The 22,086-nt window shown below is 45.9% G+C and overlaps 1 protein-coding gene across 1 annotated transcript in view; it reads right to left on the bottom strand.

The window, feature by feature from the left end:
• Positions 1–1,888: 1,888 nt before the first annotated feature.
• LOC124622739 (dipeptidase 1-like) overlaps positions 1,889–22,086 on the bottom strand; it is a 231,545-nt gene continuing 211,347 nt past the window's right edge. Inside the window, exon 10 of the mRNA XM_047148529.1 lies at positions 1,889–2,041. Within this exon, the coding sequence (XP_047004485.1) occupies positions 1,889–2,041 (153 nt within the window). The remainder of the gene's footprint in view (positions 2,042–22,086) is intronic.

Below are 22,086 nucleotides of genomic sequence, written 5' to 3'. Positions count from 1 at the left end.
CTGACCGGGATGTCTCCAGACAAATATTCGCTGGTATCGGGGTTCACTTCGAAGAGGGACTCCTCCCTGGAGACATCTACTCGAGTCAGTGAGATTCCAGGCTGAAGATATCCTGTCTCCGTGCTCACCAAGCCTTAGCTTGGCCATCAAGGTCGTCGGATCTCTCTCCAGTTGCTAAGCTCCAGTGCGTTATGCGCAGGGGCTTCCGACGGTCGAGATTTTGATGATCTAACACGCCCATTAGAGAGAATTCGGCACGATTCCCTCTGGAGGACAACCATCAACTCTCTCCATCGATGGCAACTGCTTGCACAGGGGGCAGAGATGGACCGACATGTTACTGACAAGGGAACCTCCCCATCGCACCCTCCTCAGATTTAGTTATAAGTTGGCACAGTGGACAGGCCTTGAAAAACTGAACACAGATCAATCGAGAAAACAGGAAGAAGTTGTGTGGAACTATGAAAAAAATAAGCAAAATATACAAACTGAGTAGTCCATGCGTAAGATAGACAACATCAAGCATAGCGTGAGCTCAGGAGCGCCGTGGTCCCGTGGTTAGAGTGAGTAGCTGCGGTACGAGAGGGACTCGGTTCAAGTCTTCCCTCGAGTGAAAAGTTTACTTTCTTTATTTTCGCAAAGTTATGATCTGTCCGTTCGTTCATTGACGCCTCTGTTCACTGTAATAAGTTAAGTGTCTGTGTTTTGCGAGCGCACCGCAAAACCGTGCGATTAGTAGACGAAAGGACGTGCCTCTCCAATGGGAACCGAAAACATTTGATCGCAAGGTCATAGGTCAACCGATTCCTCCACAGGAAAACGCGTCTGATATATTCTATACGACACTGGTGACGGTATGTGCGTCACATGACAGGAATATGTTGTCGACCCACCTAACTTGTACACTTGGCGAATGGGTAAAAAGATTCTTCTACCTTGCCCGATTTAGGTTTTCTTGTGGATGTGATAATCACTCCCAAAAAAGTGATGAAAACATAAGGGTTTGTCACATAAACTGCAACAAATGAATACAACAGTTTCACAGTCGCACAGTTTTCCCTGAGCCCTGTCAAAACATATGTTTTTAAGGTTTTCAAATTTTTCCGCGTGTAGACCGTCAAATCCTGCATATGTCCAAGCAAATCTGAACATGTCTTGGAATTTTGGAGAGCGAAGTTGATTATGTAAAAAATTAAACTTTTCACTCGGGGGAAGACTTGAATCAAAGACCTCTCGTTTCGCAACTGCTCACGCTAACCACGGGACCACGGCGCTCCTGAGCTCAGACAATCCTTGATGTTGCATATCTTGCGCATGAACTACTCAGTTTGTATATTTTGCTCATTTTTTTCATAGTTCCACACAACTTCTTCCTGTTTTCTCGATTGATCTGTATTCAGTTTTTCAAGGCCTATCCACTGTGCCAACTTATAACTAAATCTGTGGAGGGTGCGATGGGGAGGTTCCCTTGTGAGTTGCTCACTCTGTGAAGCTCTTTCTGCTGAATAAATGACACAACTTTTCTGATATCGTTATCGTATGTTTGTGTGTACATATACATTACCTCCACTGATTTCTGTCCCACTCGGATAGCTATTTCTTAGTGCGCTGTTTATAACCTTTCTTCCGTTGGAGAGTATTTCGAGACCTTCAGAGATGGTATTCCAATTTACCATCCACGACAGGTGCGGATGATGTTAGCTTGATTGCCTGTCTTGAAGCGCGCGAAATATTTTCCGGTCCGGTTTCATTGTGCCCATTTCACGCAGTATGCCGTCCTCGGTCGACACGCGATGGAATGCGTTCCGTTTGTGAGTGGCTGGACGAACACTGTAGCTGCCGCGGGGCCGTTGCCTCGGCCGCAGCCGCGACGGCTTGGTGTCGGCCCCTAGCCGTACGGCAGATCCCGAGCGCCACGACGCAACTCGCAGCCGGTGGGGGCGGCGTCCGGCATGCGGCAGTACGTCCTGCCCCGCACGTCCTCTTCGGGGATGCGCTCGTCCAGCGGCTGCACGCCCGATGCCGCCATCTGGTCGCGAACCTGTGTGCACACAAACCGGTGCGATTACTCTGACCGCATTACACATAATCTTTGTTCGGTTAACCACAACTGACGCTCTGCTAGAAGACTATCAGTTTGACTTTCGGGAAAGTAAGAGCACAAAGGAGATAGTTCTCACGTTACGATTGATAATGCCAGCAAGACTTGCGAAAAAAAAAATCAAGAATAGTTGGTAGGAAAAAAAAATCAAGAATAGTTGGTAGGATTTGTCGACATGGAAAAAGTGTTCCAAAAACGTCAGTGTTGCAAAGTGTGAATTTTAAAATTTTGCCGGCGAATGGGCTGTTCAAACAAATTTTGGGCCGGCAGCCGGTCGTCGTTCAATAAATACTTCGCACGATATTTCAACTGGGCAGCTGCCAGTCATCTTCAGGTGAGCCGTCGCAGACTGGCGAATACGTTCTCCGTTCCGCAATATACAGGGTGTTACAAACAGGTACTGCCAACCTTTCAGGAAACATTCCTCACACACAAAGAAAGAAAATATGTTATGTGGACATGTGTCCGGAAAAGCTTACTTTCCATGTTAGAGCTCATTTTATTACTTCTCTTCAAATCACATTAATCATGGAATGGAAACACACAGCAACAGAACGTACCAGTGTGACTTCAAACACTTCGTTACAGCGAGGATACATGCATCCACCCTCCGTCGCATGGAATCCCTGATGCACTGATGCAGCGCTGGAGAATGGCGTATTGTATCACAGCCGTCCACAATACGAGCACGAAGAGTCTCTACATTTGGTACCGGGGTTGCGTAGACAAAAGTTTTGAAATGCCCCCATAAATGACAGTCAAGAGGGTTGAGGTCAGGAGAGAGTGGACGCAATGGCATTGGTCCACCTCTACCAATCCATCGGTCGCCGAATCTGTTGTTGAGAAGCGTACGAACACTTCGACTGAAATGTGCACGAGCTCCATCGTGCATGAACCACATGTTGTGTCGTACTCGTAAAGGCACATGTTCTAGCAGCACAGGTAGAGTATCCCGTATGAAATCATGATAACGTGCTCCATTGAGCGTAAGTGGAAGAACATGGGGCCCAATCAATACATCACCAACAATGCCTGCCCAAACGTACACAAAAAATCTGTGTTGATGAAGTAATTGTACAATTGCGTGCGGATTCTCGTCAGCCCACACATGTTGATTGTGAAAATTTACAATTTGATCACGTTGGAAAAAAACCTCATCCGTAAAGAGAATATTTGCACTGAAATGAGGATTGACACATTGTTGGATGAACCATTCGCAAAAGTGTACCCGTGGAGGGCAATCAGCTGCTGATAGTGCCTGCACACGCTGTACACGGTACGGAAACAACTGGTTCTCACGTAGCACTCTCCATACAGTGACGTGGTCAACGTTACCTTGTACAGCAGCAACTTCAGTGACGCTGACATTAGGGTTATCGTCAACTGCACGAAGAATTGCCTCGTCCATTGCAGGTGTCCTCGTCATTCTAGGTCTTCTCCAGTCGCGAGTCATAGGCTGGAATGTTCCGTGCTCCCTAAGACGCCGATCAATTTTTTCGAACGTCTTCCTGTCGGGACACCTTCGTTCTGGAAATCTGTCTCAATACAAACGTACCGCGCCACGACTATTGCCCCGTGCTAATCCATACATCAAATGGGCACCTGCCAACTCCGCATTTGTAAACATTGCACTGACTGCAAAACCACGTTCGTGATGAACACTAAGTTGTTGATGCTACGTACTGATGGGCTTGATGCTAGTACTGTAGAGCAATGAGTCGCATGTCAACACAAGCAGCGAAGTCAACATTGTTTTGTTGTTGTGGTCTTCAGTCCTGAGACTGGTTTGATGCAGCTCTCCATGCTACTCTATCCTGTGCAAGCTTCTTCATCTCCCAGTACTTACTGCAACCTACATCCTTCTGAATCTGCTTACTGTATTCATCTCTTGGCCTCCCTCTACGATTTTTACCCTCCACGCTGCCCTCCAATGCTAAATTTGTGATCCCTTGATGCCTCAAAACATGTCCTACCAACCGATCCCTTCCTCTAGTCAAGTTGTGGCACAAACTTCTCTTCTCCCCAATCCTATTCAATACCTCCTCATTAGTTACGTGATCTACCCACCTTATCTTCAGCATTCTTCTGTAGCACCACATTTCGAAAGCTTCTATTCTCTTCTTGTCCAAACTAGTTATTGTCCATGTTTCACTTCCATACATGGCTGCACTCCATACAAATACTTTCAGAAACGACTTCCTGACACTTAAATCTATACTCGATGTTAACAAATTTCTCTTCTTCAGAAACGATTTGCTTGCCATTGCCAGTCTACATTTTATATCCTCTCTACTTCGACCATCATCAGTTATTTTACTCCCTAAAGAGCAAAACTCCTTTACTACTTTAAGTGTCTCATTTCCTAATCTAATTCCCTCAGGATCACCCGATTTAATTTGACTACAGTCCATTATCCTCATTTTGCTTTTGTTGATGTTCATCTTATATCCCCCTTTCAAGACACTGTCCATTCCGTTAAACTGCTCTTCCAAGTCCTTTGCTGTCTCTGACAGAATTACAATGTCATCGGCGAACCTCAAAGTTTTTACTTCTTCTCCATGAATTTTAATACCTACTCCGAATTTTTCTTTTGTTTCTTTTACTGCTTGCTCAATATACAGATTGAATAACATCGGGGAGAGGCTACAACCCTGCCTCACTCCTTTCCCAACCACTGCTTCCCTTTCATGCCCCTCAACTCTTATAACTGCCATTTGGTTTCTGTACAAATTGTAAATAGTCAACATTACCTTCCTTCAATTGGGCCAACTGGCGGTGAATCGAGGAAGTACAGTACATACTGACGAAACTAATATGTGCTATAACATGGAAATCAAGCGTTTCTGGACACATGTCCACATAACATCTTTTCTTTATTTGTGTGTGAGCAATGTTTCCTGAAAGTTTGGCCGTACCTTTTTGTAACACCCTGTATTGCGTACTGTAACTATTCTGTGCATGCGTCGAGAACTTGATAGATGAACCATACTGCTCGCCGGCAGCGCCCTCGCTGGTGGAATAGCGGAACTCAGTCGCCCTCTGCGTTGCTGTTTGCCACGGCCGTCGACGCGCTCTGTCGTCTTCGATTTGAGCAATCGTGGAGATGATGGGATTCCATGCACTGTCCAGCTGGTATCCGCTGTCACGGTTTAACAGATTTTCCGCCAGTCGTATTTCTACGGATTCTTTAATAACGGAATCCCAGAAAGACGTTGCTGTGGACAAAATCATTGTTTTCACATACTCCATTGAATGTCCAGTAGAAATACAATGTTCAGCAATAACGGACTTGCTTGGCTGCAAAAGGCGGGTGTAACTTTGATGTTCAGTGCAGCGTTCTTTCACGGTGCGTGTGGTTTGACCTATGTATGCCATACCACATTGGCACGGTATCTTGTAAATTTCGGCCTTTCGTAGTAACAGATTGTCCTTAACTGATCCCACAAGGTCCGCAATCTTCGATGGTGGGCGAAAAACCAATTTTACCTGAAATTTTCGGAGGCATCTTGCTATTTTAAACGAAGTGTTGCGAACTAAAGGAAGAAAAGCTAAAGATTGTTCCGGCATGTTGTCCTCTTTATTCACTTCCTGCTTCTTAGTTTTAACTGTTAGTGCCCTGTTAATCTGCCGGATGGAATACCCATTTCCGCTGAATACTGTCTTTAGATGGGCGAGCTCTTGAGGTAAGCTATCTAGATCTGAGACAGTATGAGCTTTATCAACAAGTGTTTTAAGCGGCGGGCAGTGTGGTTCATGTATCAAGTTTTCGACGCATGCGCAGAATAGTTACAGTGCGCTATATATTGCGGAACGGAGGACGTTTTCTCCAGTCTGCGACGGCTCACCTGAAGATGACTGGCAGGTGCCCAGTTGAAATATCGTGCGAAGTATTGAACGACGAGCGGCTGCAAGCCCGAAATTTGTTTGAACAGTGTTGCAAAATGTTCGAAATTATCGGAAAAATACGACGAGTATGTTATAGGGAAAAACAGATGACACACAGAGGTGACAAAAGTCAGTGATAAAGATATGCACACAAACAGTTAGCGGTAGTATCGCGAACACGAGGTATAAATGGTTAATGCTTTGGTGGAGCTGTCACTTGTACTCAGGTGATTCATGTGCAAAGGTTTCTGAAGTGATTACTACCCCACATTGAACGCGGACTGGTAGTTGGAGGTAGATGCATGGGACTTTCAATTTCGGAAATCGTTATAAAATTCAGTATTCCGAGATCCACAGTGTCAACAGTGCGCCGATAATATAAGATTTCTGGCATTACATCTCACGACCGACAACGCAGTGGCAATCGGCCTACACTGAACGATTGCCAGCAGCGGTGTTTGCAGAAGGTTGTCAGTGCTAACAGACAAGCAATACTGCGCGAGACAACAGCAAAAATCAGTGTGGGACGTCTGGCGAACGTATCCGTTAGGAGTGTGTAGGAAAATTTGGCAGCAGACGACCGACGCGAGTGCCTTTGCTGATAGCACGACATCGCCTGCAGCGCCTCTTCTGGGCTCTTGACGGTATCAGTTGGACTGTAAACTGTGGCCTGGTCACATGAGTCCCGAATTCAGTTGCTAAGAGCTGATGGTAGGGTTCAAATGCGAGGCACACCCTACGAAGTCATGGACCCAAGTTGTCAACAAAAACCTGGACAAGGTGGTGGTGGCTCCATAATGGTGTGGACTCTGTTTACATGAAATGGACTGGGTCCTCTGCTCAAACTGAACCTGTCATTGGCTGGAAACGGTTATCTTCAGCTACTTGCACTCCATTTGATGTCAGTCGTGGACTTCATGTTCCCAAACATGTCACTCAGTCACAGCTGTTCGCAATTGATTTGAGGAACATTCTGAACAAGTCTAGCAAATGATTTGGCCACACAGATCGCCTGACATGAATCTCAACGTACATTTATGGGACATAATCGAGAGGTTACTTCGTGCAGCCACGCAGGATTAGCCGAGCGGTCTTGGGCGGATGTTCGAGTCCTCCCTCGGGCATGGGTGTGTGTGTGTTTGTCCTTAGGATAATTTAGGTTAAGTAGTGCGTAAGCTTAGGGACTGATGACCTTAGCAGTTAAGTCCCATAAGAATCACACACATTTGAACATTTTTGTTACTTCGTGCAGAACATCCTACACAGGCAACACTCTTGCAGTTACAGACCGCTGTAGAGGCAGCATTGCTCAGTATTTCTACAGGGGACTTTCAATGACTTGTTGAGTCCATGCTACTTGGAGTTGCTCCAATACGCCGGGAGAAAAGGAGGTCCGGCACGATATTAAGAGGTGTCCTATGACTTTTGTCACCTCGGTGTATACAAAATGTACAAGTACCAAGAGGGATCAATATCAATAGAAAACCAAGGACGAACTGTGGTCTAAATATGGTGCGAGACTGGGACGTACTGTTTCACTACTATTATACAATATTAAACTAGTATCGGTCAACGACCTAAACCAGTTCTTTCAATTGGACGCCACTACGGCGACTTACGCGTCCATAAGATACCAAAGTTATCATTTCAGGGAAACAGGGCTTCTAGTTTAATATGGAATCCGAAAGCACGTGAAAGCTGGGTACTGTGAGTCTGAAAAATTTTCTGGTTCAACAGGGACTCACATTCGTGACCTGTCTGTTTCCAGTCACATACTTCAACATTTTATTCATTCTGTTGCCTTGTCAAGGATTGGTATCTTCTCACTAAATTTAGCATTTTTACTTTATAGGATCTCTGTCCTACTTGAAGTGCTTAATTTACATATAAATACATTACTGGCCATTTAAATTGCTACACCACGAAGATGACGGGCTACAGACGCCAAATTTAACCGACAGGAAGAAGATGCTGTGATATGAATATGATTAGCTTTTCAGAGCATTCACACAAGGTTGGAGCCGCTGGCGACACCTATAACGCGCTGACATGAGGAAAGTTTTCAACCGATTTCTCATACACAGACAGCAGTTGGCCGGCGTTCCCTGGTGAAACGTTGTTGTGATGCCTCATGTAAGGAGGAGAAATGCGTACCATCACATTTCCGACTTTGATAAAGGTCGGATTGTAGCCTATCGCGATTGCGGTTTATGGTATCGCGACATTTCTGTTCGCGTTGGTCAAGATCCAGTAACTGTTAGCAGAATATGGAATCGGTGGGTTCAGGAGCGTAATACGGAACGCCGTTCTGGATCCCAACGGCCTCGTATCACTAGCAGTCGAGATGACAGGCATCTTATGCGCATGGCTGTAACGGATCGTGCAGCCACGTCTCGATTCCTGAGTCAAGAGATGGGGACGTTTGCAAGACAACAACCATCTGCACAAACACTTAGACGACTTTTTCAGCATCATGGACTATCAGCTCGGAGACCCTGGCTGCGGCTACCCTTGACGCTGCATCACAGACAGGAGCGCGTGCGATGTTGTACTCAACGACGAACCTGAGTGCACGAATGGCAAAACGTCATTTTTTTCAGATGAATCCAGGTTCTGTTTACAGCATCATGATGGTCGCATCCGTGTTTGGCGACATCGCGGTGAACGCACATTGGAAGTGTGTATTCGTCATCGCCATAGTGGCGTATCACCCGGCGTGATGGTATGGGGTGCCATTGGTTACACGTCTCGGTCACCTCTTGTTCCCATTGACGAAACTTTGAACAGTGGACGTAACATTTCAGATGTGTCACGACCCGTGGCTCTACTCTTCATTCTACCCCTTCGAAACCCTACATTTCAGCAGGATAATGCACGACCGCATGTTGCAGGTCATGTACGGACATTTCTGGATCCAGAAAATGTTCGACTGCTGCCCTGGCCAGCACATTCTCCAGATCTCTCACCAACTGAAAACGTCTGGTCAATAGTGGCCGAGCAACTGGATCGTCACAATACGCCAGTCACTACTTCTGCTGAACTGTGGTATCGTGTTGAAGGTGCATGGGCAGCTGTGCCTGTACACGCCATCCACGCTCTGTTTGACTCAATCCCCAGGCCTATCAAGGCCGTTATTATGGCCAGACGTGGTTGTTCTAGGTATTGATTTCTCGCGATCTATGCACCCAATTGCGTGAAAATGTAATCACATGTCAGTTCTAGTATAATATATTTGTCCAATGAATACCCGTTTATCATCTGCATTTCTTCTTGGTGTAGCAATTTTAATGGCCAGTAGTGTAGCAGTAGACCAGCAGGCCAAACTTTCGCCACTACTGTTAGGTCTATGTTTGAGAGAAGGAATGACGCCATTGAAACAAAGGCTCAAGGGTAGGAATAAAATTCAGAGTGAAAGCATGTCAATGATAAGAATCACATATGATATTGAAAACCTCAGTGATCGTGAAGAAAAATTAGAAGAGGTGTTGAATTTAAAGAACAGTCTACTTACAACAGAATATAGACTGAGAATAAATATAAAGACGAAAATAATTCTGCTATGTTGGAAGCGAAGTAACACATGACGAACCAAGTAAGGGGAACATAAGAAACAGATTAACACAGGCAAAGATGGCATTGTAAACCAAGGGAAGTCTGCTAGTATCAAATACCGGCCTTAATGCGAGGAAGAATGTACTAACAATGTGCGTCCGGAGCACAGCACTGTATGGTAGGGAAGCCGAAAAACGAGAGAATCTAAATGTTTTGGAAGTGGTGCTATAGAAGGATGTTGGAAATTAGGTACACTGATAACATGGGAAATGAGAAAGTTATACGAAGATTCGGCGAGAAAGGGTCAAACGGAAAACACTGATAAGAAGAAGGGACAGGGTGACATCGAAATGGAAACTCATGGTACTTGATAGACCTGTAGAAGGTAAAAACTGTAGGGAAAGACAGACTGGAACACATCCAGTAAGTAATTGACGATCTATGGTGTAAGTGCTACTCTGACATGTTGAGTTTGGTACAGAAAAGTCTTAGAACCACATAGGAGACCCAAATAATAAAAAAGTGAGGTTCGATTAATTGAAGAGCAACCCGGTGTTTCCGATTGGTGTGCATGATCTGGTTAAATTCAGCACTACCACAGGAGATGAGGTCAACAAGAAAGCGGCCTCAAGAAATGCAGAGGTTGGTGAATTTATGGAAGTGTAACTGATCAGCAGATGCAGTTAACTAGGAAGTAAATCAGAGTTCTCGACTGGCGCTTTACGTCCGATTATCAGTACCAATGCTGCGTTCCTAACAAAAATTGCAGCATGAAGAAGAAGTTGTGCGCCATAAACGAAAGTTCGTAGGCGTGTTTCTACATCTGAGGTCTATTCAAATTTCGCGCCAGTCGTATTAGAGCGGCGCTAGGAGCCCTGCTGTAAGGATGCAAATCAGGTTTGCTTTCAATACCGGGTGATCAAAAAATCAGTATAAATCAGAAAAAAAAAAAGTTCACAAAATGTCCTACAGATGGCACTGGACAGCAAAACGTCAGTGACTGCGCATGACAATCGTGTACAAAAGGAGCTGTAATGAGAGAGAGAATCAGATGCGCCAGCAGTCGCAGCATGTTGACGTTACCTGAAAAGGCGCTTTTAGTGAAGCTGAATTGTAAGAATGGGGAATGTGCTAGTTCAGCGTTACGATTCTATCGCCATAGAAAGGGGATTCGAACGGGTAAAGGTCCGTTGACAAATGCAGCTGTGGCGAGAATGATTTCGAAGTTTGAAGCCACGGGTTGTTTAGACGATAGACCCCGTAGTGACTGACCGAGCGCAAGGCGTAATGCTGCTGAGCTAGTTCAGGAAGAAATGGAGACTGTAGCGGGTTCGTCTATGCACGGGGAAGTCAGCGCTCGTGCAGTCACACGTCGCACCGGCATTCCATACGCTACAGTTTCGTTGGCACTTAGGCGTACCCTCCGATGCTATCCGTACAAAATCCATCGGCATCATTAACTGTTACCTGGGGATTTAGTGACGCTGAGGGCATTTGCGGTGTGGGGGTTTCAAAAGATAGCGGAAGATGACGATTGGTTGAGTAACGTGTTGTGGACCGACGAAGCTCATTTCACGCTCCGAGGATCTGTCAACGCCCACAACTGCAGAAATTGGGCTTCCGAAAATCGTAGAACTGTCGTGGAAACTCCATTGCACGACGAGAAAGTCCCGGTATGAGTTGGATTTACAACATCTACCGTTATCGGGCCTTTTTTCTTCGAGGAAATGGGTGATTCTGGTTTTGTAACTACTACCGTGACGGGTAAGATGTACGCCGATATGTTACAGAAACGCATCATCCCCAGCCTGGCTGATGTTTATGCAGGATGGCGCTCCACCCCATATTGGTAGACGCGTGAAAGATCTCTTGCGCGCGTCGTTTGGTGATGATCGTGTGCTCGGCCGCCACTTTCGTCATGCTCGGTCTCCCAGGTCCCCAGACCTCAGTCCGTGCGATTATTGGCTTTGGGGTTACCTGAAGTCGCAAGTGGATCGTGATCGACCGACATCTCTGGGGATGCTGAAAGACAACATCCGACGCCAGTGCCTCACCATAACTCCGGACATGCTGTACAGTGCTGTTCACAACATTATTCCTCGACTACAGCTATTGTTGAAGAATGATGGTGGACATATTGAGCATTTCCTGTAAAGAACATCATCTTTGCTTTGTCTTACTTTCTTATGCTAGTTATTGCTATTCTCATCAGATGAAGCGCCATTTGTCGGACATTTTTTGAACTTTTGTATTTTTTGATTCTAATAAAACCCCATGTCTTTCCAAACCTGTGTGTCGATTTGTACCTCTGTATCTATATTATTTCGTGATTCATTCAGTTTTCAAATTTATTCTGACTTTTTGATCACCCGGTGTACCCTGTAACAGCCGCGAGCGTTATTTTCTATTGAGATTGCTGATGTCAGTCAAGAATGCATTTAAGGCGGTCGACAAAGGAGCCATTGTCAACACCTCACTGACTTTGAACGAGGTTGTGTAATAGGACTACGAGAAGCTGGATGTTTCTTCTGCTATACTGCAGGAAGACTTGGTAGGATTTTAGTCACTGTACGTTATTGCTGGCAGCGGTGGTCACGAGAATCTATGGTCGGAAGAAGAACAAACTCCGGGCGGTCAAGTGGCACCGCCGGGAGAGAAGACCATCGTGTTCGGCGTACGGCTGCGACGCGTCGTACTGCATCCGCAATGGTAATTTCAGCAGCAGTTGGCGGCAGAGCGGCACAACGAACTGTTACAAACCGGTTACTTCAAAGGCAGCTCCGAGTCAGATCCTCTGCAGTGCGAATTCCACAGACTCTAAACCATCACGATTTGCGATTTCAGTGGTGTCAAGGGAAAACGCATTGGAGGGCAGCGTGGAGGTGTGTTATATTTTACGATGCAAGCTGGTTCTGCCTCGGTGCCAGTGATGGCCGTGAGATGGTTAGGAGACCAGTTGAAGGCCTGCAACCATCCTGTCTGCAGGACTGTTAGACCTAAAACTTGAGTTATCGTCTGCGGTGCGTTTTAGAATGGCAGCATGAGCACTTTCGTGGTAATCACACGCACCCTGATTGCAAAATTGTACGCCAGTCTTGTTGTTCGACCTGTTTTGCTGCCATTCATGAACATCATTGCAGGGGTGTTTACTAACAGGATAACGCTCACTTACATACCGCTGTTGTAAGCCAATATGATCTACGGGATGTCAGCATGCTGCCTTGGCCTGCTAGATCACCATATCTGCCTCCAATCCAACACATATGGGACATTGTTGAAAACAACTCCAGCGTCATTTTATTGACAGACCAAGTGCAACAAGCAAACTGAGATCTGGCACCTGTACAACAGAATGCATCCACGTCTCCACGCATGCATACAACATTCTTACTGTTACATCGATTATTAGTGGACTAGCACTTCACATTTGTAGTGGCTTATCTCGCGCTTACATTAACCTGTGATCTTGCAATTTCAATCACTTAAATCTGTTACCTCTAAATTAATTATTTGCAGGTGTTGCGATTTTTTCCCGTTGGTGTAGGTGTATAATGTTTTCAGCTTCAGACAGTGGTTAATAATTCCTACCATTTGGCATAATTACTTTTATTTATTGTGCTGCAAAAGTGATTGAGAAGAATAATACAGCATGCACACTGATGAGCGAGAACATTGTGACCACTGCCCATCCGGTGGCTGAATGCCTCCATCTGGTGTTGCGGTCAGGTGACGCAGTACTGAAAGAATGTGAGCCGAAGAGGGATGAATGGGGAGCCATTATAGCGAAGACATGGGCCGCAAGAGGTTCGCCGATGACACTGTAATTCTGTCAGAGACAGCAAGGGACTTGGAAGAGCAGTTGAACGGAATGGACAGTGTCTTGAAAGGAGGGTATAAGATGAACACCAACAAAAGCAAAACGAGGATAATGGAATGTAGTCGAATTAAGTCGGGCGATGCTGAGGGAATTAGATTAGGAAGTGAGACACTTAAAGTAGTAAAGGAGTTTTGCTATTTGGGGAGCAAAATAACTGATGATGGTCGAAGTAGAGAGGATATAAAATGTAGACTGGCAACGGCAAGGAAAGCGTTTCTGAAAAGGAGAAATTTGTTAACATCGAGTATTGATTTAAGTGTCAGGAAGTCGTTGACGAAAGTATTTGTATGGAGTGTAGCCATGTATGGAAGTGAAACACGGACGATAAATACAGTCCTGGAAATGGAAAAAAGAACACATTGACACCGGTGTGTCAGACCCACCATACTTGCTCCGGACACTGCGAGAGGGCTGTACAAGCAATGATCACACGCACGGCACAGCGGACACACCACGAACCGCGGTGTTGGCCGTCGAATGGCGCTAGCTGCGCAGCATTTGTGCACCGCCGCCGTCAGTGTCAGCCAGTTTGCCGTGGCATAAGGAGCTCCATCGCAGTCTTTAACACTGGTAGCATGCCGCGACAGCGTGGACGTGAACCGTATGTGCAGTTGACGGACTTTGAGCGAGGGCGTATAGTGGACATGCGGGAGGCCGGGTGGACGTACCGCCGAATTGCTCAACACGTGAGGCGTGAGGTCTCCACAGTACATCGATGTTGTCGCCAGTGGTCGGCGGTAGGTGCACGTGCCCGTCGACCTGGGACCGGACCACAGCGACGCACGGATGCACGCCAAGACCGTAGGATCCTACGCAGTGCCGTAGGGGACCGCACCGCCACTTCCCAGCAAATTAGGGACACTGTTGCTCCTGGGGTATCGGCGAGGACCATTCGCAACCGTCTCCATGAAGCTGGGCTACGGTCCCGCACACCGTTAGGCCGTCTTCCGCTCACGCCCCAACACCGTGCAGCCCGCCTCCAGTGGTGTCGCGACAGGCGTGAATGGAGGGACGAATGGAGACGTGTCGTCTTCAGCGATGAGAGTCGCTTCTGCCTTGGTGCCAATGATGGTCGTATGCGTGTTTGGCGCCGTGCAGGTGAGCGCCACAATCAGGACTGCGTACGACCGAGGCACACAGGGCCAACACCCGGCATCATGTTGTGGGGAGCGATCTCCTACACTGGCCGTACACCACTGGTGATCGTCGAGGGGACACTGAATAGTGCACGGTACATCCAAACCGTCATCGAACCCATCGTTCTACCATTCCTAGACCGGCAAGGGAACTTGCTGTTCCAACAGGACAATGCACGTCCGCATGTATCCCGTGCCACCCAACGTGCTCTAGAAGGTGTAAGTCAACTACCCTGGCCAGCAAGATCTCCGGATCTGTCCCCCATTGAGCATGTTTGGGACTGGATGAAGCGTCGTCTCACGCGGTCTGCACGTCCAGCACGAACGCTGGTCCAACTGAGGCGCCAGGTGGAAATGGCATGGCAAGCCGTTCCACAGGACTACATCCAGCATCTCTACGATCGTCTCCATGGGAGAATAGCAGCCTGCATTGCTGCGAAAGGTGGATATACACTGTACTAGTGCCGACATTGTGCATGCTCTGTTGCCTGTGTCTATGTGCCTGTGGTTCTGTCAGTGTGATCATGTGATGTATCTGACCCCAGGAATGTGTCAATAAAGTTTCCCCTTCCTGGGACAATGAATTCACGGTGTTCTTATTTCAATTTCCAGGAGTGTAGTTTAGACAAGAAGAGAGAAGAAGCTTCCGAAATGTGGTACTACAGAAGAATGCTGAAGATTAGATGGGTAGATCGCATAATTAATGATGAGGTATTGAATAGAATTGGGGAGAAGAGGAGTTTCTGGCACAATTTGGCAAGAAGAAGGGATCGGTTGGTAGTACATGTTCTGAGGCATCAAGGGATCACCAATTTAGCACTGGAGGGTAGCGTGGAGGGTAAAAATCGTAGACGGAGACCAAGAGATGAATACACTAAGCAGATTCAGAAGGATGTAGGTTGCAGTAAGTACTGGGAGATGAAGAAGTTTGTACAGGATAGAGTAGCATGGAGAGATGCATCAAACCAGTCTCAGGACTGAAGTCCACAATAACAACAACTAAGAGGTTTTGGAAAAGGCACATCTAGGGAAAGTGGTTGAAAGATGGCGAAATAACGAGTAGGCCGTATGGTACTGGACTACAACGTCTCATAACTGTGTAATCCAGGACAGGCAGCGATCTGTGGCAGATCTAGAGACAGAGTACGATGCTGGTGCAGGCAGAAGTGTACCGGAGCACACCGTCCAAAGGGCAGTGAACATGGAGCTCCAGACCACACGACGCCTACGTGTTCCCGTGTTGACCCATCGACATCGTCAGTTACGATTGCAGTGGGCACAGCTTCACTGACTTTTCACAGTTGGTCGATAGAAACGTGTCGCCTGTCGAATGAATTGCATTTCTTGTCACACCAGTTCAATGGTTAGGCCCTTACACGCCGTCATCCAGGCGAATGGCTACGCGAAACATGCAGCGCGTCACAGATGCCGCCCAGTGAGGGCAGAATTATGCTATGGGGTAATCCGAGATGGGCTTCCCCCATGGGATCTGTGGCGGTAGTCGAAGGCATCATAACAGCGGTGAACTACGTGAACATTATTGCGGGCAACCTGCATCGCTTTCTGCTTGAAGTCTCCCCCTACAGCGATGACGTCTTCCGGGATAACTGTCCCTATTGTAAGGTCAGCATCGTGCTGTAGTGGTTCGGGGGCATTATAGTGAACTCACATCGATTTCTTGACCAGTAAATGTGACTGATCTGTACGCATTGGAACACATACCCGGCGCCAGCTAAGTGCCCTTAAACCACCATTTGCGGGAACTGCTTGACTCAGAGGGCCCCAGACACGGGTTCCCAGGTAGATGCGTGTTTCTTGACTTCCGCAAGGCGTTCGATACAGTTCCCCACAGTCGTTTAATGAACAAAGTAAGAGCATATGGACTATCGGACCAATTGTGTGATTGGATTGAAGAGTACCTAGATAACAGAACGCAGCATGCCATTCTCAATGGAGAGAAGTCTTCCGAATTAAGAGTGATTTCACGTGTGCCGCAGGGGAGTGTCGTAGGACCGTTGCCATTCACAATATACATAAATGACCTTGTGGATATCATAGGAACTTCACTGACGCTTTTTTCGGATGATGCTGTAGTATATCGAGAGGTTGTAACAATGGAAAATTGTACTGAAATGCAGGAGGCTCTGCAACGATTTGACGCATGGTGCAACGAATGGCAATTGAATTTAAATGTAGAAAAGTGTAGAAGACTCTGCAGGAGAGACGCTCAGTAACTCGGTACGGGCTTTTGTTGAAATTTCGAGAACATACCTTCACCGAAGAGTCAAGCAGTATATTGGTCCCTCCTACGTATATCTCGCGAAGAGACCATGAGGATAAAATCGGAGAGAGTAGAGCCCTAGAGCCCACACATAGGCATAACGACAATCCTTCTTTCCACGAACAATACGAGACTGGAATAGAAGGGAGAACCGATAGAGGTACTCAAGGTACCCTCCGCCACACACCGTCAGGTGGCTTGCGGAGTATGGACGTAGATGTAGATGCAGATGTAGACCTTTGCGTAGACATCTCGTGCCACATACTTCTGGAATCCTGCCAAGGGCTTGTAGAATCTCTGCCAAGCACAGTACCTGTTGTACTGTATTTGAAAAGTGGGACAACACATTATTAAACTGGTGGTTATAATGTTTTGGCTCATCGGTGTATGTAACGTATGAATGTTGGAATTTGTTGATAATTGATTTTGGATGAGCATGTAAATATTTGTGTAATCGTCCAGTAAATCACATAGAAGGTGTTACGGCGTAAAGTCAAGCGGTGGCACACCAGTCGGGAACAATAGAGAAGAGAAGGCTGTGAGAAGAAGTCAGCCAATTGCACGCTGACCGGACCTCCCTCCAGGACGACAACGCCACAGCAGAGGACATAAGCTCCGCGACCGACTAGTGACGGCCCAGTTGAATAGCAGCTTCAGGAGTAGCGACTTGGATTGAAGCGTCAACGCTCGTTACTTCGCTTGTACACTCTATGTAGCACAGAACTGGATTGTGCATACTGAACAAGACTTAATATTTCGTATGTCGCCCTTTGATTGCTACACGTCTGTGTGATTGCGAATTTAAGTATTGTATCTTTTCTTTTTGTAATAAAACTCATTAATACGATTTGTTTGAATGTGTGTCAAGCGAGCCGAGTACGCAGATTTCCCAGACACTGCACAGGGTGTGATGTGCTTATTGTAAAGTACCAAGGAGTCTGGAAGCAAAATCCTTATTTACGTCCTTAAGACCAATAAAGAAGGAGCTATTTTTGTTTAAATGCTTTTTTATAAAATACAAAGTTCTAAAAGTGCTTAAAGTAATGTCTGAGTTGCGGAATAGTCAAGGAGAAGTTACCGTGCCGTATGTGAAAAGCGTTGAAGCTGACCGGCTACAGTGCGTGCCGGCCAATGAGCGAGGACAACGTTCGCGCTTTCCGGAAGGGAGGTAGGCTTGCGCGCGCTATCCTTGACGTGTCTAGTAGTATCTTTAGTGGAGTGAGAACTCACGTTTTAGTGTTATAGTAATTTTGTAAAAAAAGTTGTAATTTGCATTCGCTGAGAAGTAGAGTGGGTTCGGAAAACGATGAGATCAGATGTAAACAACGTTGACGTACGTTTCCAGAGTTTTAGATAATTTTTTGACTTCGTTCCGATGAGCTGAAATTTCAATGTGGCACGCTACGCAGCTGTAGTTCCGAAACATCAGATTGCTAAATAGTGGCTAACTGTATAGTAATGAGTGAGCGTATAAAACTAATAAACACCATGTGAACTTTCCAGCTGTCTCTTGGCTGGCTGAAGTTGCAATTCTTTGGACAGCAGGTCGCGGGCTGTATACTTACGCTTATTGTTGGTGAGAGAATTTGCTGTGGGGCTGAGCCAAATAGAATAAACGAAGATATAGTATTCATTTTGACATTACGAACCTTGTTTTAGGGCGAATATGATAACAGCATGTGTATTTCAAAAGTGAGATTAAAAAACGGAAATATTAGCCAAGAACCTGTATCATTTAGTAGCTACCGTTAGGTCCGGCACAATGAAAGCTCTTTCAAGCCGTACGGCAGAACGTTTTGTGCGTCCTGAAGATGAATATAGCGCTTCCTGTTTCTGAAACAGCTTTTCCAAGTAGAACCATATTCAACGCCGTTCCAGAACGGGGAGTGCCTCTGAGAAGCTCACGAAGTAAGCCATTACATTCCAGCACCAAGTGCTGCCCTCTCTTCTGTATCTTCACAATGAGTATTATGTGGGCACTCTCATCTGCCAGGAAGACATCAGCCGTGTTTACAGGGCTGCGCGTGTTCGTTCCTGGTTTGGAGAAAAATCGGCCACCGTATCTCACCTCTGTTGGCCAGCTAAATCACTCGACTGTAACCCCATAGGAAACGTCTGAGACTATCTGGTACAGGAGATGAAACATAGCACTTGACATCAGTGACATCAATGAGTTGTTGCAGATGCATATGGGATATCTGATGAATTGAACCCGTTATCGATGTTTGGGGCGTGTTGCGCGGTTACTGAGTGACGTCTCCTGGCAGTCAATAATTTTGAAATGTGTGTTTAATTGACCTTTTAACTACGAATATTTTCATCACCTCGTGCTTTATTTCGAACACCTTCTAAAGGGTGACCAAATCAGGTGCCACACAGCACTGAATGTGTCTGCATGTTCTTGTCATGGAGTCCAGAGCTCAGTTTGGTTATTATCAGCCAGTCGGTGTCGTCCGCACCGGAAACCGACGCAATCCTTGACAGACTGCAGTAGTCTCTGAAAGTACCTACCAGTCGGCGGTTTTGTTTGCGTCGAGTGATCTGGATCCCGTGAATGGCTCTTTATCGAACGTACACTTGATCACTAACTACTAGTTGGTAGACTAGCATGATGAATCCGTACTCAGGTCTTACACCTAATTCTGCACAAGTGTTACACGGCCAAGGATTCAGACTTACAGTTCTTTGGCTGCATCAGACGCTCAGGGCGAAGGTTTCAACTTTAAATTTTTCAGGACGGGGTAATGTTACCGGTTTGATATAATTGTTTCAGCGAGTTTGAAAACGAGTCATAGCTAAAAACTGAATTTGGCAAGAAGTACCCAAATCATTGTATCTCAAAAGATTATCCACTTAGTATTTTAAGGCAGAAAAATTGATACCCAAACAGTAACTATATTTCTACTGTATATGTTAAGTACATCTTTTCATGTTATTAATCCTAGAACACTAAAAGAGGAAACAGTGGCATGTCACATACAAAATAAGCACAAAATATCCTGTTTTACATCCCATTACTGACATTACCAGATTGGTGGGAACCGCGAATTGGTACTAACTGCAATCATCAGTTTTATGAGGGTTCATTGATCTAGGGTTAATATGGATATTCAGCGATCTGAAGTAGCGTACTCCCTCATATGATTCAATCCAGACTATCCAATCAGTTACGAAATATAGCTCCAAAATAATCACATCATACTCTCTGATGATAACTTAAAACTGAATATTAAAAATCTGAAACGGAAATGAAAGCTAAAAAGCTTGAGAAAATTTTGTTGTATAAAAAGCAATACGTTGGCGGTGCAGGGTGTGCACGAACTGACCTCTCGATTGTGTCTCATAAATATTAGATGGGATTCATAACGGGCGATATGGGTGGCTAAATCATTCACTCAGTTGTCCACCATGTTCTTCAGGCCCATCGCTAACAACTGTGACCCGGTGACGCATTGTCATTCATAAAAGTTCCATCGTTGTTTGGGAACATAAAGTCCATAAATGGCTGCAAATGGTTTCCGAGTAGCCGAACGTAACCATTTGCAGTCGACTATCGGTTGGGTTGGACTAGAGGCTCCAGTCCATTACATACAAACACAGCCTACACCATTATGGAGCCACCACCAGCTTGCACAGTGGCTTTTTTTGTCATCAGTCTACTGACTGGTTTGATGCGGCCAACCATGAATTCCTCTCCTGTGCCAACCTTTCCATCTCAGAGTAGCACTTGTAACTACATCCTTAATTATTTGCTGCATGTATTCCAATCACTGTCTTCCTCTACAGATTTTGCCCTCTACAGCTCCCTCTAGTACCATGGAAGTCATTCCATGATGCATTAACAGATGTCCTATCATCCTGTTCCTTCTCCTTGTCAGTATTTCCACGTACCCCTTTCCTCTTCGATTCAGCGCAGAATCTCCTCATTCCTTATCTTATCAGTCCACCTATTTTTCAACATTCGGCTGTAGCACCACTACTCAAATACTTGGATTCTGTTCTTTTCCGGTTTTCTCACAGTCCATATTTCACTACCATACAACGCTGTGCTCCAAACGCCGGCCGAAGTGGCCGTGCGGTTAAAGGCGCTGCAGTCTGGAACCGCAAGACCGCTACGGTCGCAGGTTCGAATCCTGCCTCGGGCATGGATGTTTGTGATGTCCTTAGGTTAGTTAGGTTTAACTAGTTCTAAGTTCTAGAGGACTAATGACCTCAGCAGTTGAGTCTCATAGTGCTCAGAGCCATTTGAAACATTTTTTTTTTTTTTTTTGTGCTCCAAACGTACATTCTCAGAAATTTCTTCCTCCAATTATGGCCTGTGTTTGATACTAGTAGACTTCTCTTGGCCATGAATGCCCTATTTGCCAGTGCTAGTCTGCTTTTAATGTCCTCCTTGCTCAGTCAGCCAAGCGGGGCTCTGGGTGGACGTCTGTTCCCTAGCTGCAAATGGGACGGCCATGGAGCCTCTTAATTCTTCAAAAACTGATTCCAGTGGATTGGGTGGGCGACTGGTGAGCACTGTTACCCATTCCACCAAGGGAAGCCGTGAAGGTACCTCTTCTGAGCATACTCCTCAAAAATGCAGAATCTGTTATGGTAACAGGGTATAGGTGTGTCACTATGTTTTTGTGATAGATTAAAGAGCCGAGGGAACCTTTGCTAAGGTAAAATGCTTTTTTATTCCAGTCTCTGATCACAAATGAATTCCTTAGACGATGACCAGTTTCAGTCTGTTATGACCATCCTCAGATCTTTTTTACACCATGTCCTAAAGTGATACGGCCATAAAGTACCCATTCTACATCCAGAAAGGTTTAGATTGTATTAAATGTAGTTTGAAGACATTTAAACGGCTACGTAATGGCACATTGTTGATTGAAACGGCTGGTCAATTATAGAGACTTCTACAAGCAGCTGCATTGGGTGACTACCCTATTGCTGTTGAACTGCATAAAGCTTTAAATTCCAGCCGCAGTGTGGTAACGTGTGAAGTCCTCATGGGTGAGGACATCAGCGTATCACAACCGGAATGGGCAGACGACAGTGTTATGGAAGTTCAAAATCTGAAGAATTGAGTGGATGGGCAGTTTAAACCAACACTTACATTCATTCTGACTTTCAATACGCAAGACCTGCCCAGGCACATTAAGGCAGGTTTCTTACGATTACCGGTTCGCCCTTTTTTTCCACATCCCATGCGATGCTTCAAGTGTGAAAGGTTCGGTCATACAACCGTTGCGTGTAATGGTCGTGT

Source organism: Schistocerca americana, chromosome 7 (genome assembly GCF_021461395.2).
Source record: "Schistocerca americana isolate TAMUIC-IGC-003095 chromosome 7, iqSchAmer2.1, whole genome shotgun sequence".
Classification (NCBI taxonomy): Eukaryota; Metazoa; Arthropoda; class Insecta; order Orthoptera; family Acrididae; genus Schistocerca; species Schistocerca americana.
The sequence above is the reverse complement of the archived record's forward strand: the minus strand, read 5'-3'. Positions and strand labels throughout refer to the sequence as shown.